We start from the raw sequence: 17187 nt of genomic DNA on the forward strand, positions 1-17187 counted from the left end.
TTCTCTGAAAAACTGAAAGACAAAAAAGACAAATACAAAAAGTGGAAAGACTAAGGTTGATTATCAGCAGACAGCCAGAACATGCAAAGATGAAGTCAGGAAAACAAAGGCTCAGAATGAACAAAGACTTGCAACAGAAATCAAGGATAATAAAAAAGTTTCTTCCAACATATTAATAACAAGAAAAAAGTCAAGGAAACTGTAGGTCCACTAAAGAGAGAAGATGGCAAGGAAATGACAGGCAACAGGGAGAAAACAGAGCTGCTTAACTCATTCTTTGCATTGGTCTTCACACAAAAAGTAATTACAGCCCAACATACCAAAAAAACCACTGCAAAAGACAAACTAGAAACAAAAATTAAAATAAGCAAGAAAATGATAAGAGAACATTTTTCCGACCTTGATGAATATAAATTACCAGGACCTGACAGATTACATCCCAAAGTTCTGAAGGAGCTGTCAGATATTATCTCAAAACCATTGCACCATATCTTTCAAAAATTCTGGAGCACTGGGGAAGTACCTGAGGATTGGAAAAGGGCTGATGTGGTTCACATCTTCAAGAAAGGGAGAAAAACGGACCCAGGAAACTACAGACCAGTTTAACATCAACACCTGGGAAGATCCTAGAAAAGATAGTCAAAAATCAGATCTGCGAACAACTAGAAGCCAATAAAGTTATAACTAGTAGCCAGCACGGGTTTGTTAAAAACAGATCATGCCAAACCAATCTTATTTCATTCTTTCATAAAGTGACTAAATTAGAAAGTGACTAAGTCACTAAAGTGACTAAGCTAGAAAAAGGTAGAATAGACAACATCATCACCAGATGGATCTGTAGCTGGCTGGCTAACTGTACTCAACGAGTAGTCCTCAATGGCACTACATCCACATGGAGAGAAGTAAGCAGTGGGGTACCACAAGATTCCATATTAGGCCCAGTACTCTTCAATATCTTCAGTAATGACTTAGATGAGGGAATAGAAGGGGAACTCATCAAACTTGCAGATGACGCTAAACTGGCAGGAGTAGCCAACACCCCGGAAGACAAACTCAGGATCCATAAAGATCTTGACAAATGTGAACAATGGGCCCTATCCAACAAAATGAGTTTCAATGTGGAGAAAAGCAAAGTTTTACATTTAGGCAGAAAAAATCTAAGGTACAAGTACAGATTAGGCAAGACCTGGCTCAAAAACAGTAACTGTGAGAGGCACCTTGGTGTCCTAGTGGACGATCACTTGACTATTAGTCAGCAATGTGCAGCAGCAGCCAAAAAAATTAATACAATCCTGGATTGTATAAACAGAGGCATAGAATCAAGATCACACAAAGTATTAGTACTGCTTTATAAAACCCTAGGGAGACCTAGAATACTGCAACCACATTTGGTCACCATAGTATAAAAAAGATGTTGAGACCCTGGAAAAAGTTCAGAGAAGAGCAACTAAGATGATCAAGCACCTGGAGACTAAAACATACGAAGAACGGCTGCAGGACTAGGGTTTGGCTAGTCTAAAGAAAGAAAAATAGGGGAGACATGATAGCAGTATTCCAATATTTGAGAGGCTGCCACAAAGAAGAATGGGCCAGATTATTCTCCAAAGCACCAGAGGGCAGGACAAGAAACAATGGTTGGAAACTGATCAAGGAGAGAAGCAACTTGGAATTAAGGACAAACTTCCTGACAGTGAGCACAATTAACCAGTGGAATAGCTTGCCATCAAAAATTGTGGGCGCTCCATCACTGGAGTTTTTTTTTTATTAAAGAGTTTTACAAAAACAAAATTTTACAATATATCCCCACATCCCTCCCACCCCAAACCCACCCACTTCCCCCCCACTTCCCAGAGCTAAATACAGGATTATAGTTACAATAATCATATTCTAAATAAAAAGTATGCATAATATACAATTAACCAAATTCATAATGCGCTTTAACTCTCTTTTAACATAACTACAAACAACATACCAATAACAATATCCCACTAAAATCTACTCATAAGCTAAATGGAACTTTTTATTTATTTATTTATTTGTTTGTTTGTTTTTATATACCGCCCTTCTCCCGAGGGACTCGGGGGGGGGGGTGTACAGAGTAAGGTAGGTATACAGATTGAACAATAGTGAAAAACAATAGTAAAACAACTGAGACCCCAAGAGCTATCAGGCCAGGCCGGACTGCTGGAACAGGTAAGTTTTTAAATCGCGCCGGAAGGTGCGGAGGTCGGGGGCCATCCGGATTTCGGTAGGCAAGCAGTTCCAGAGGGCTGGCGCACCCACTGAGAATGCCCTCCCCCTGGGGGCCACCAGCTGACATTCCTTGAGCGGTGGCACCCTGAGGAGGCCCTCTCTGTGGGAGCGCACAGGACAGAGGGGTGTTGACGTTGGCAGAAGGTACTCCCGTAGGTAGTCCGGACCCATGCCATGTAGGGCTTTGTATGTCATTGTTAGCACCTTGAATTTCACTCAGAAGGCAACTGGAAGCCAGTGCAGCTCAAGGAGGAGAGGTGTGATATGGGAGTATCGGGAGGCCCCCAAAAGTGTCCGTGCAGCTGCACTTTGCACCAGTTGAAGCTTCCGATTGGCTCTCAAGGGCAGCCCCATGTAGAGAGCGTTGCAGTAGTCTAGGCGAGAGGTCACAAGTGCATGGGTGACTGTACGTAGGGCATCCAGGTCCAGATAAGGTCGTAGTTGGCGCACCAGTCGAACCCGGGAGAAGGCCCCCTTGGTCACAGCTCCTATGTGATCTTCTAGGGATAGCTGTGAGTCTAGGAGGACACCCAGGTTGCGGGCCCTATCAACAGGGGGTAATAACTCATCCCCAATGTTAAGGGATGGAATGATCTGAGTATCCTGGCTTGCCGGTATGTACAGCCATTCAGTCTTGTCCGGGTTGAGTTGAAGCCTGTTCCTCCCCATCCATTCCCGGACCGCTTTCAGGCAGCGGGACATCACGTCGAGGGCATCACTGATGCTGTTTGGAGTTGAGATGAAAAGCTGGGTGTCATCAGCATACTGATGGTACCCTACTCCAAAACCACGAATGATCTCACCCAGCGGTTTCATGTAGATGTTGAACAGGAGAGGCGAGAGGACCGACCCCTGAGGGACTCCGCAAACGAGAGGCCTCGGGGTCGACCTCTGTCCCCCTGCCAGCACCGACTGCGAGCGACCCTGGAGAAAGGAGGAGAACCAACGCAGAACCATGCCTCCCACTCCCAGTTCCCTGAGGCGCCGCAACAAGATACCATGGTCGATGGTATCGAAAGCCGCCGAAAGGTCTAATAAGACTAGGACAGAGGAATGGCCCCTGTCCCGGGCTCTCCAGAGATCATTCATCAGAGCGACCAATGCCGTCTCCGTGCTGTAGCCCGGCCTGAAGCCCGATTGGCATGGGTCTAGATAAACCGCTTCATCCAGGACCTGAGGAAGTTGGTGCGCCACCACGCTCTCAACAACCTTCGCAAGGAAGCGAAGATTGGAGACTGGACGAAAGTTATTCAATGAGGATGGGTCCAAGGTGGGCTTCTTGAGGAGAGGTCTCACCACCGCCTCCTTCAAGGCGGTGGAGAAGTGACCCTCACTCAGAGAAGCAGAGATGACCGCCAGAAACCAGCCTCGTGTCCCCTCTCGAGCTGCATAAGCCAGCCAGGAAGGGTACGGGTCCAGTAAGCATGTGGAGGAGCTCAACCTCCTCATAATCCTGTCCACTTCCTTCGGAGTCACAGGATCAAATTCCTCCCAGATGACGTCGACAAGACTGTCCATGTCCTGTTCCTCCAACTCTGCCCAGTTGGAGTCCAGGCCGGTTCGAATCCGAGCGATTTTATCCAACAGATATTGACCGAATTCCTCGGCTCGACCCTGTAAGGGTTCCTCCCTCACCTCTTGGTTCAGTAGGGAGCGAGTCACTCTGAACAAGGCAGCCGGGCGATTATCTGCGGACGCGATGAGGGTGGAAAAGTAGTTGGATTTCGCCACCCTTATCACTGCGAGATAAGACCTGGTGAGGATTCTTAGTCGCAATCGGTCGGATTCGAATCGACTGGATCTCCAACGGCTCTCTAGGCCCCGTCTCCAACGCTTCATCTCCCGGAGCTCCGCGGTAAACCATGGGGCTCGCTGGGATCTGCGCCGGGTCAGGGGCCACAGGGGTACAACTCGGTCCAGAGCCTCCGTGGCTGCCCTTTCCCAGGCTTCCACTAAGGCGTCCGCCGAGCTGTGAGCAGGGAGTGCATGTGGGTTCCCAAGCGCTGCCTGGAACCTATCAGGGTCCATTAGGCGCCTTGGGCGGTACCATCTGGTTGGCACCGTGCACCCACGGCGGGGGGTGGCAAAGGGGAAGTCTAGCCGTAGGAGGTGATGATTGGTCCATGACAGGGGCGTAACGGTCGTGGCGCCCCCACCGATATCATCACGCCACCGTCCAGACAAGAACACCAAGTCGGGGGTGTGGCCTCCCTCATGAGTCGGTCCAGAAATTATTTGTGACAGGTCCATGGCCGCCTTGGAGGCCATGAACTCCCGAGCTAGTTCGGACGATCCTCCCAGGGACGGTAGGTTAAAGTCGCCCAAGACCATGAGTTTTGGGAATTCAACCACCAACCCTGAGAGGACATCGAGTAGCTTGGGCAGGGCTGCCGCTGCACGATTAGGTGGTAGGTACGCCAGCAGCAGGCCCAACTGCGCCCCTGGGCTGTATCTCAGAAGGAGAGACTCACACCTGACTATCTGAGGGACAGTGGTCTCTCGCGGGCTAAGGGTCTCCCTGATGATTACTGCCACTCCTCCGCCCCTCCCATGGGCCCGAGGCTGGTGCAGCACCTGGAAACCTGGCGGGCAGAGGTCAACCAGAGGGACACCACCCTCTGGGCCCTGCCAGGTTTCCGTGATGCAAGCCAGGTCCGCGTGCTCACTCTCCACTAGGTCACGAACAAGGTGAGCCTTGTTAGCTACGGACCTGGCATTTAGGTAGACCAGCCTGAGCTTAGGAGGCTGCACATCTTCGCTCCTGGGTCCTCGGGGGAAGTACAGAGGGTCGGAGCGTCTCACCGCTTGTACAGAGTGGAGATGACTCTCCCGGTGACGATACGGCCCTCTGCTTGTGCACCTTCTGCCGTTCCCCACCATCCTGGGAATTGGCTGTTCGTCAGCTCGCCACTGGGCTTTGTCGGCGACTGGCCCTCATTCTTCACCTTCGTGAACGGTCGTAGGCCTTGCCTGCGCTATGGTAGTTGGAAGGCCCCCCTTCGCCGAACAACCATAGTCTTTTCCCGCCCCCCTCCCTAACCCGACAAAGAACTTAACTAGGAACATAACCAGGGGCCTCTTGTTGGACTTGTGCTGGAGGCCCCTGACCCTGCCCAGCCATCTCTCAGAGGCCCAATGGTCGGGCCCGTCATCAAGATTGGATGTATTGTAGGCGGGACGCACCCAGGAGAGGGGGGAACCCCTGAGGGCGTGTAGGTCTGTGCTCGAATATTGGAGAAGCATAGAGTCACAGGGTTTTTTGGGAAGGCGGTCCCCTGGATGGAGAATTGGCAGGAGGGTCGAGTTGGGTATGTGGGTATCTGGACCGTCACCCAGCCACTGCCACTTGGCTGGGTGAACCCCAGAAGCAGGCCACTCCCCATCCTCTCACGATGGGTTGTGACTCTGTTTCCGGGGGTGGTCCAGGACCCACTCTGGGTGAAGCATACCCCATAGAGTTCTCACCTCTATGGGGCTGCAGGTGTAAGGTCAAGCCACTCTGCCACCGTGGCTTGCACCCAGGCCCATCATGTCCTGTGGGGCGAGGGTGGGCAGGGGGGTTGAGAGTTGGTAGAGGCAAGATGATAATGGCTTCGGTGGTCCAGTCGCCGCTGTCTCCACTGATCAGCTGCATCGTGGTGTCTTTTGGTTGAAGATCGGCACGGAAACACCGTCGGCACCCAGGGTGCGGGCCAGAGACGCCACGCCGCATCTAATAGTGCTGCCGTCGAGGGTTCTTGGTAAAGGTGGTTGACCGGGGTCTGGAGAAGCTTTCGCTGTTGATGCTTTCGCTGCTGCTCCGTTGCATAGCTGCTCCCCTGATCCGCTGGTCTGCGGCGTCTCCTTGATGTAGATCGGAGGTGCCGCCGCCTAGGGCTAGGTCAAGGTGGTCGAGGAAGGACGAGGTGCTGGCCCTCTCTCAAGACGGCTGCAGCGGTTCAGGGGGCGGGCCGGAGACGCCAGGCCGTTGCTGCTAGCGCCGCTGTCAAAGGCCCCTCGGAGGTGGTCGATCGGGCCCGCATAGCCGGTCTGCGGCGTCTCCTTGATCACATGGAGACGCCGCCGCTATTCAGGAGCAGGCCAGGAGGCCGAGGCAGAGCAGCGACTCCGGTCCTGCTCAGGGTGGCTGCAACGGCTGCCACTTTCGCCGCCCAGCTGATCCAGCTGATCTGCGGCGCCTTTCTTGATCTTCGGAGACGCCGCCGTTGCCCGGGGGCATATCAGTGAGCCGAGGAAGGGCGGAGACACCGGCCCCACTCCAGATGGCTGCAACAGCTGCAGTGGCTCAGGGGGCGGATCGGAGGCGCAACACCGCCACTGCCACCGCCGGTGTTCAGGCCCGTGGGGAGACGACCGACTAGGGCCCCGCGGAGCTCTCACCATCGCCATTGTTGATGATGCCGCTGCCTCCGCCACCCAGCTGGTCCGCGGCGCCTCCGTTGATCCCTCGGAGACGACGCCGCTACCCGGGAGTCGATCAGGGGGCCGGGGCAGAGCAGAGCTGCCGGCCCCTCTCGGATGGCTGCAATGGCTGTAGTGGCTTAGGGGGCGGGCCGGAGACGCCCCGCCGCCACTGCTACCATCGCTGTTAGGCTCCTGGGAAAGATGATCCGACTGGGGGCTGGAGAGCTGTCGCCGCCGCTGTTGTTGTCCACGTTGTCACCGCCTCCGCCGCACAGCTGATCTGCGGAGACGCCGCCCTTGCCCGGCAGTAGATCAAGCGGTTGAGGCAGGGCGGAGGCGTTGGCCCCATTTACAATGGCCGCCAACGGCCCAGGCGGCGGGGCGGAGATGTCCCGGCGCCCCTACGGCTGATTCGGGAGGCAGCGGGCGGCACAATTGCCCAACTCATCTGCCCAAAGTTCTGACCCCACCCCAGGGGTCCGATGACATCCCTGGGGGGCTCCTGGGGGGACGCCTTACCACTGGGGGCTACGGAGCTCTCCCCAGCACGTCCGCCATCTTTGGAGCCAGCAAAAAAAAAATTATATTTGTTTTGAATATAATTTATCCATCTCCTCCAAACTGAAATATATCTTTCCTGTGAATGATCCTTCAAATAAGCAGAAATTTTAGACATTTCTGCAAGATTCGAAACTTTAAACACCCATTCTTCTACAGTGGGCAAACTATCCTTCTTCCAATATTGTCCCACCAGTAACCGTGCTGCCGTTATCATGTTCAACATCAAGTTAGTTTCTTTAACATCACAATCTACAACAATACCCAATAAAAACAATTGCGGGGAAAACTTTATCTTTCTCTTAAAAATCTTTTGAATGTTCCACCAAATTTTAATCCAAAAAGCTTTTATATTCCTACAAGTCCACCACATGTGAAAATAAGTAGCTTCTAAACTACCACACCTCCAACATTTAGACTGTAAATTAGGATACATGTTGGACAACTTCTTGGGATCCAGATGCCATCTATAAAACATTTTATAAAAAATTTCTCTTAAATTTTGAGCCTGGGTAAATTTAACATTTCTGACCCAAATTATCTCCCAAGTGTCCAGCGAAATTGGTTCCTGAATATTTTGTGCCCACTTTATCATACAATCTTTAACTAATTCCGTTTCCTAATCCAATTCAATTAAAGCATTATATATATTTTTAAAAAGAGACTAGTCAGTCACTTGTCTGAGATGGTATAGGTCAGGGGTCAGCAACCTTAAACACTCAAAGAGCCACTTGGACCCGTTTCCCAGAGGGAAAAAAACACTGGGAGCCGTACGCACACGCAAAGGGGGCAGCTTGATTGAAGAGTTTCATTTAAAAGAAATAGAGGCGCGCTCTCTCTCTCTCTCTCCCTCTCCCTCCCTCTCTATGATCTTGTGCTCACCTGGCAAGCTGGCTTCATGCTGTTCTCAGACAAGCTGACACACATTCTTATTGGGCTGGCTGTCCTGCTGCTGCTGCTTTTTGCTGCTTCCTGCTTCCTGTGGAGATGCAGCAAAGGCAGGAGCCCTGTCCAATAAGCTTGTCAGCTCCTTGGAGAAGAGCATGAGGCCACTCTGTTTTTTACACACACACACACAGAGAGAGAGAGAGAGAGAGACAGAGACAGAGACAGAGAGACAGAGAGAGAGACAGAGAAGCGCAAGTGCCTCTCTCTGTCTCTCTCTCTCTCTGCAAATGGCAGACGACTGGGAGCTGCAAGAGAAGTCTGAAAGAGCCGCATGCAGCTCCAGAGCCGTGGGTTGCTGACTCGTGGTATAGGTTCTCCTGCTTGAGCAGGGGCCTGGACTAGAAGACCTCCAAGGTCCCTTCCAGCTCCATTCCATTCCATTCCATTCCATTCCATTCCATTCCATTCCATTCCATTCCATTCCATTCATAATTGTAATGGTGGTGTGACAGTAATAACTTTGAGACAGTCACTTTTTCTGAGACTGTTATAACTTCAAACTGTTGTTAAATGCTCATAAATCAAAAGGTTTATGGCTAGCCCTCACAACTTGTCCATATTAATAAGTTACAATGTCATTTAACCACACTGAATAACTAGTCTTACCCTCAATTCCCATCTACCTTATTTCAATACAACTACTGAGTTTATAGCAATAATAAATAGAAATCCTGGGCACATCAAAAACGCCAACAGCTAAAGCCCAATGAGACAATACTTCAGTTTTCTAAGACATTCTTTTAATGAAGTAGAGCAGACATGTCAAATGTCGCTCAACGTATTGGGACAGTTTTGCCATTGCCAGCAATGGGGTGGGTGCAGCTTCCATGTGATGCGTCCAGCCCACGGGCCGGCAGTTTGACACTCCTGAAGTAGAGCAACAAGATACTAGAACAATAACACAATGAATTTATTATCAAAGCATTTGTGTTATTAAGGTTAATACAATGATATAATGTAAACTATTACTCTCTATCCCACTCTGCATCACATGTTCATGCACATACACTCAGGATAATACTTTATGGATACTGAGAGGTGTATAAAAATATATGCCACAACAAAGTGATCACTCTTTAAACTCCTGCAAAAATCCATGTCCTTCTTTATAATACATTTTTATTAGTTTATCAAAATATAAAATACAAAGAGAAATTTTAAAAAGTAATAGAAAACTGGGGGGAGGGTGAAGGAGGAAAGAAAGAGAAAATATGGTGTAAAGAGGGAAAAGGAAAGAAAAAGACACTGACTTCCAGCCTCTTTAGCAGAGTAGAAGATAACATTACAATCTCAACTTTTTACTTTTACACAACAGTATATACTAGCCATTTCTATAGCAGACCTATCTAATCAGCAAAAACAAAATCACAGTTTTTCCATTGTAGACACAAAATCCAGAAGCAATTTCCAAATGGAAACAAAATTAAATATATTTTCTTCTTTGGATAAGAGTCAATTTAACCACCTCTGCTTCTCCTTGCTATGGGGAATAGCATAAGCTTATATTTATTCATTAATCTTTATACTGTCATAATTTATATTAAAAGAATTCCCTATGTTATTTCAAATTTTATATTAAAGGGAGAAAGAAACCCCGTTCATTTAAACCCAACAACCGAAACACAAATCTACATTAAAGTTTTCATTAAATTATATATATATCACACCAATAAAAATCCAGTTAAGTCCAATTAGCTCATTGGATTTAAATCTCTTCAAGTTTATCCTTATGGGTAAAATATTTTTCTTCTTACTTTCAAATTTGATCAATTATTTTACAAACTTTGGGATTATTCAATGTTACAAAAATCCATGTCATTTTACGACTTCTGGTTTGCGTCGTAGTTTGTTTTATTGTTTTGTTTTATTTAATTTATATACCGCCCTTCTCCTTGGTAGGGACTCAGGGCGGTTCACAGGGCATATAAATAACAATACAAAAATTAAAAAAATATTAAACCAATGCCCAGTTAAAAACAATAATACAATTCTAAAACAACAATTTAAAACCCATAATCCCCCGTCAGGCCAGACCAGCTAATTCAAATAGGTGGGTCTTCAGGCCACGACAGAAAGTTCGGAGGTCTGATGCCATCCGGAGCTCCACCGGCAGTTGGTTCCATAATGCCGGAGCGCCCACAGAGAAGGCTCTCCCCCTGGGGGCCACCAGTCGGCATTCCCTGACTGGAGGCACCCTGAGGAGGCCCTCTCTGTGGGAACGCACAGGGCGGAGGGGAGTTGATGCCGGCAGCAGGTGGTCCCCGAGATAACCCGGACCCATGCCATGTAAGGACTTAAAGATCATAACCAAAACCTTGAACCTCACACCAATAAAAGTGTGACATGGCCAAGGGATTGTGGGGCTCCGCACCCCATGGCTGATTTCATCCTGCCAGAAGGAAACTGCCGTAGATCATGGAAAGAGGGTGGTTGATCCATTTGATCCAGGAAAAGCCCTCCAAACCAGCAGGAAAAAGGCTAGCTGCACTTCTGTGGCTAGCCCAAGCTACCGACAACGAAAAAAAGAAAAGAACAGATTGTAAACAGCATGTTTGGAACTGGGTGAGAATATTGATCCTTTATTTTCTATTTCATAACAGGATTTCTTGGAAAAGACTCCCAAGAAGCAAAAAACCCCTCCGACTGTGAGGAGGAAGGGGATTGCAGCTCCACCCTTTCACAGATGGAAGCGGCATTTTAATTCTTATTGGGGACAGAAACGCCTAACATTGAAGTTGAACTAATATAAAACTATAGTTTGGACAAGCCTGAAAACTGAGACAATTGATAAGATCTTCTCTTTGAAAGAGTCCTCGAGTTACGAGTGTAATGGAGCCTGCCCATTCCACTCGTAACTCAAAAACCTGTAGAGTGAATCTCGTTCAAGGTCACTTACCTTGCAAAATCTGTCTCCTCTCTGCCAGTCTCTTTCCTTTGAGGGAGAGGAGAAAAGCTTCAAAAAGCTTTTCATGCTGACAATGAAGCTCCTAGGTGCCGTAACATCGCATAAGTTCAAACACCCATTCATTGCAAAAGAGATCATGGCCCCCGGAAGCTTCCATTCTCTGGGGGGACAGAAGAGTTTGCTTCATTTGCATGCCTATGGGGCAAAGCATGGAATCGGAGTTGGCTGGGTGCAGGAACAATACCGTCAGAGGCACAGCTGAGTGCCTCACAGCAACCACCTGAGCGGGCATGATTCCCCTCCTCAGCAAGCCACCCACCCCACCCGACCTAGTTCTTGCCTGGCTGGCCGGCTGGCACAAACTCTCACCACTCTTCTCTTCCTCCTTGTCCTCCTCACTCAAGCGGCGGCAGGAGATTGGGTTTCTCAGCTCCATCTGAGTGAAGGAAAGTGGAAGCGCAGCAGCAAGATTGCTCTCAAACACTAAGACGCGGGTGTGCTGCTTGCTTGTGTGTGCCGGCTTTATTGAGAGCAATCCTGCTGCTGCCTCCAAACCTCTGCTTGCCTCCACTCAGATGGAGCCGAGAAACCCAAGGTGCTGCCGCTAATAAACTTATCCAAAGGGAGACCTTGGGCAAACTGGATTCTCCCTCTGTGAGCAAATGGCATGGTTCAAAACGAAGCAAATCGCTTCGTTTTCAAACACCTGATAGGCACACATCAGTTTCTTATTGGAAGGGAGACCTTGGGGAAACTGGATTCTCCCTCTGTGAGCAAATGAGACAGTTCAAAATGAAGCAAATTGCTTCGTTTTCAGGTCTAATAGGTGTACATCAACTTCCGGGGGCCATGATCTCTTCTGCAAAGAATGGGCATTTGAACTTGTGCGATATTATTTATTTTTATTTTATTTTAATTCCATTTATATCCCGCCCTTCTCCGAAGACTCAGGGTGGCTTACAAGCTTAGCAGTAGCCTTCATTCTATGTATATGCCTGCTTGTTAGGGCTTTCACACACACACACACACCCCAAGCGGCATTATTACAAAGTCAGCTTAATTGCCCCCAACAATCTGGGTCCTCATTTTACCTACCTCGGAAGGATGGAAGGCTGAGTCAACCTTGAGCCTGGTGGGATGCGAACCTGCACTAATTGCAGGCAGCTGGTGTTACTTAAGGAGGCCTTAGCCCACTGCTCCACCAAGGCACCCAGAAGCTTCCATTGTCAGCACAAAAAGCATTTGCAAGCTTTTCTCCTCTCCCTCAAAGGAAAGAAACTGCAGCAGAGAGGAGACAGATTTTGCAAGCTAAGTGACTCTGCCACGGCAGGAAGGGAGGGGGAAGCAGTTGTGAGGAGTGGGCAGGGGAACAGGGTGAATCCTGTACTGCAGTGCCTCTGCGGTCGCTCGTAAGGGCGAATGACTGCTTTGGTGCTGCAATAGTCGTAATTTTGGGACTTGCTCGTAAGCACTAGGGGGCACTGATCACATAACTTTGAACGAGCATTAAGTGAATCCTTGTAACTCGGGGATTACCTGTATTGGGGTGAAACTACAAGAAAATAATCTTCCATTTTAAAAGTCGAAAAATAAATATTCAATGACATCTAGTGGTGGATCAGAGTATAACACTATAACCGCCCTGATTGATGTAAACTGGCAAGATTCCCAGAAATAGACAACAATTCAGTTACTTTGATGCTCAGTGACTCTTAACTCAATAGAGAACAGCTGGGAACAAAGGAAAATACAATGGACTATCTACCATAGAGTGAGAACTGCAATTGTTTTAAGATCTGTTGGCCTTCTTGGATTATAAACATCTACTGAGGTTTCACTTTTAAGCTTGAGAACTATTTGCAGAGAAAGAAAAAATCCCTGCTACTTTTATAGGGGTGAGGCTTTTGGACTGTTCTTAGGTGGTTGAACATTTTGGACTGCAAACTTTGGCTAATTTTTTGGGACCCCTGAGCAGAAGAACCATTACAAAACATTGCTTTTAGTGATGGATTGATAACTGGGAATACATTGGACTATAAGGGTAATACATAAAGATCATAAGAACTATACGACACTTTGCAGTATGGACATTAAGATTGGTTTTATTATGATAGAATATCTGGAGAGGGGGAGATAAAATGGATGCCTCATATTTAACCAGAAGTGGCAGGAAACCACTGGAGCTGCCCTTGAAGACCACCCGGAGGCTCCAGCTGGTGCAGAATGCGGCCGTGCGGATAGTGATGGGAGCATCCCGATACTCCTATATTACACCCCTCCTGCGTGAGCTGCACTGGTTACCGATCGTCCTCCGGGTGAGATTTAAGGTGCTGGTACTTACCTTTAAAGCCCTACATGGCCAAGGCCCGGGATATTTGCAGGACCGTCTGCTGCCGGAATGACTTCCCATCACCCAGTGCGCTCACACAGAGAGGGCCTCCTCAGGGTGCCGTCGGCTAGACAATGTCGGCTGGCGACCCCCAGGGGGAGGGCCTTCTCTGTGGGAGCACCAGCCCTGTGGAACCAACTCCCCCTTGAGCTCCGGATGGCCCCGGATCTCCGGTCCTTTCGCCACGGCCTTAAAACATTTCTTTTTCATCAGGCTGACCTGGATTGACGACAGGGATTTTAAAATGTTTTTTAATTTTTAATTTATTAATTTTAATTTTGGGGGGCTGTTAATTTAATTCTTTTTAACTTTTGTATCTGTATTTTATTGTTGTTAGCCGCCCTGAGTCCTTCGGGAGATAGGGTGGCATATAAGTCCCAAAAATAAATAAATAAATAAATAAATAAATAAATAAATAAAATAATCCCATTTGAAGCTTCCAGCCCAATATGTGAGGGATCTGCAGCACTGACACCTCAAGATAAAGCAAACACCTTCCAGAAGGAAATGCATTTTATGTTGCAATTAATTCAAAAGACAAAAATACTAGAAGAAACCATGATGAGGTTAAAAATAATTTCGATAAATGGGCAAATATTTAATTTAAGCTCACAACTAAAAAACTCAGAAAATGATGATAAAGAATGAACAAACAAATCAGAAAAAAGAACACAAACTAGAGGAAAGTGATTTAAAGATGGAGGCTATAAATGAAGGAAATTATAGACTTACACAGGCAAACAAAAATCTGCAAGATTTTGTTATAATACCAGAAATGGAAAAGGCACCTTATCTTATCTGAGGATAAGAAAGAAGATCTGATAAAATGGGTTTTAGTGCTGTCAGGGGAATCACCAGAATTTGGGAGGTAGAAAATGAAAAGAGAAGTTGAGGGAGAAAGTGAGAGTTGTTTAATGAATATAAATGAGCGAACCCCCCCAAATACTCTACCTAAATTGATTTCCCATTCCAAACAAGATCCATAAAAACACAGGAAGAATTACTTGGTGATTTAAACACACTAACTTGGAAAGTTATTTTGCAAAGGAAGAAGGCTAGAGTCAGATTTAAGAGAACAGAAGTTCTGACCTACCAGATGGAGTACTTACTATACGTTCAAATGTGCGCGCGCGTTTTCTCTCCGAATTGAACCGATTCTTAAAGCTTGATTTTTTTTTAAAAAAAGGGAAAAGCTAAAAATTTTAACCGTTTATAAATAGTCTTTCCTTATGCAGGCTGTTGGAACCGAACCGGCACCAATAAAAGGATCCAGAGAAGAGTTTTCTTTTTTCCTTTTCTATCTCAAAAGCTTTGCTTCAGGAGCCGAGTGAAAAAACGGCAGAAGGGAGGACCAGCGGGGCTGAAGAAAATAACCGAGCGACCACACCCGGCTCCGCGAGTGGGTACCAAGGGTGTGGGAGGAAAATCGGACCAAGCAACAGTTCTCGGATCTGCCTTACCTCTGCAAAGGGTCGCCAGCAGCAGAAACACTAAGGAGAGGCTAAGGGCGAGTTTACCCATGGTGGGTCGAGGGCCTTTGAACAGCTGCTTCTCTCAAAGTCTTGAGGTAACTTTGCAACGCCTCTCTGGTGAGCGCCAAGAAAGCGTCTTGCTCTTTTCGTTCTCCGCTTGTTTTTCCCTGCCCTCTCAGGAGCTCCGATTATTTACGTAACAACCGCAAAGCAACAACCCAAATTTGAGGACTGAGCGAAAACAAGAGTGAACTGCGCTACCCCTAAGCTGTGTGGCTGCCTTCCAGGAACCGACCAACCAATCCCTGGAAGCAGCTAGATATCGACCTCCAATAAAAAGGACGAACGGAATGTCTGTTAACCTCCCCCCTACCCAAGATGTCTAGTGACGGAAGACAGAAGCATTGAGTCATGCCCCCGTAACAGGAAACCCGCTGGCGAGAGTTCCACGGGGTGTGGCCCGTTTGGGATTTTTTTAGGCTGGAGGGAAAGGGTGCTTGTAGAGTTAATTGCCGAGATATTATTTTAAGTGCTTCAGAGGTAGTACACTTTGCTCCCGGGGGGAGAATTTGGAGATCTCTGGCAAGAGAAAAAAAATCAGTCTTAAAAAATATTGTACTCTTTTATGGTTCGTCTTTTGATAGACATGCCTGCTCATCGGTGACTACAGTTTTAATTTTTTTTTTAATTTTAATTCCATTTATATCCCGCCCTTCTCCGAAGACTCAGGGCGGCTTACAAGCTTAGCAGTAGCCTTCATTCTATGTATATGCCTGCTTATTAGGGCTTTCACACACACCCCCAAGCGGCATTATTACAAAGTCAGCTTATTGCCCCCAACAATCTGGGTCCTCATTTTACCTACCTCGGAAGGATGGAAGGCTGAGTCAACCTTGAGCCTGGTGGGATGCGAACCTGCCCTGCTGTATTGTATCATCTATTGGGAATCGAGGATCCTCCTTAACCTGGTAAAACACTCCGAAAATTGTGATTTTTTTAATGTGTTTCTTTTTGCAGTTGTGGTTAGTGTCCAAATAGAAACATTTAATGGCTGGTGACTTCTTTCAGACACTGTTCAAATTTCAACTTTTGTCAGCTGCTCACTCTTGATCCAACTAATTTAAGAAGATTGTTGTGAGTTGATCTGGAAGAGACATAATATGCTTCAAAAATTCATATAAAACATTCACTCCTTATGTATATGGCTTTTTGACCATTAAATGGTCAGAAGTGTTTTGAATTGGAATCACAGCTTTCATACTTTGCAACTGCTTCACCTAAGTAATTCATCATTGGTTGTTGCAGAATCAAATTAGGAATTTCTGCAAAAAAACAATTCTCTATAAGTCTCATTCCTCTTTAATATATTATGGTGTGTTGGGAAATTCTATAGAGTTGTGTAACAGGTTTTTCCAAAAGGATACTCAAAGTGAAAAAAGTTATTCCATTAGCAATGGTGGAACAAAATTCAGTATTCTGCAATGCAGCCGTGAGAAATTTTTTGATTTGACAGGAGGCAAAGACAGGCTAAACAACATGCTTATCCTCAATTAATTGAATTGAGAATTATTATTCAGTCCAAATTTGTGTTCTAATACAGGTAATCTTCAATTTATGACCATTAGTTTAATAATCATTTGAAGTTAGGATAATGCTGAAAAAAATTATGACCAGATCTCCCACTTGCAACCATCACAATATCCTTGTAATCACATGATCAAAATTCAAGTGCTTGTATTTCTGATGGTTGCAGCATCCCAGGGTCATGTGATCACTGTTCCCCATCAGCTTCCAACAAGTAAAGTCGACATGGGAAGCTGGATTTCCTTAATGACTGCAACAAAAATGGTTGTAAAATCTGGCTCAACTTATTTAACCACTGCATTGCTTAGCGATGGAAGTTCCCATTCCAATTGTAGCTGTAAGTCAAGGACTACCCACAACACATTAAGTCATATATTAAGCTCATAGGCTGCATTCCTATAATGTGCCAAGCTTAAAAAAAGTTTGACTTTCAATTTTGTCATGCAAACAGATACATTGCAGTAACTTATATATCGAATATTGTTAGATTCTACATGAACTCTAATTTGCTTACAGTAATTAATAGCCAATGATAAAACAAGAACTTGTTTTATTGTCTATTTAATGTAGATGGATCTGTAATGTATACGATGAAATGCTTTTCCCCTTCAGGACAATATCTGTTGCATCCTTTTCCACCTTCTTCTCTACAGAAACATTAGACTTTAATTCCA

General features: G+C 46.6%; 1 protein-coding gene across 3 annotated transcripts in view; it reads right to left on the minus strand.

Moving 5' to 3' along the window:
- The window catches only part of CD99 (CD99 molecule (Xg blood group)), a 117886-nt gene extending 102559 nt beyond the window's left edge, over nt 1–15327 (minus strand). Inside the window, exon 1 of one of the 3 annotated variants that reach the window (XM_083361533.1) lies at nt 14918–15327. In XM_083361533.1, coding sequence (XP_083217659.1) covers nt 14918–14978 — 61 coding nt within the window. In that variant the 5' untranslated portion in view covers nt 14979–15327. The remainder of the gene's footprint in view (nt 1–14917) is intronic. The other 2 variants (XM_083361534.1, XM_083361532.1) reach the window with 2 other exon arrangements.
- Between the last annotated feature and the right edge of the window lie 1860 nt (nt 15328–17187).

Source organism: Vipera ursinii (assembly GCF_947247035.1).
Source record: "Vipera ursinii genome assembly, chromosome: 4".
NCBI classification, from domain to species: Eukaryota; Metazoa; Chordata; class Lepidosauria; order Squamata; family Viperidae; genus Vipera; species Vipera ursinii.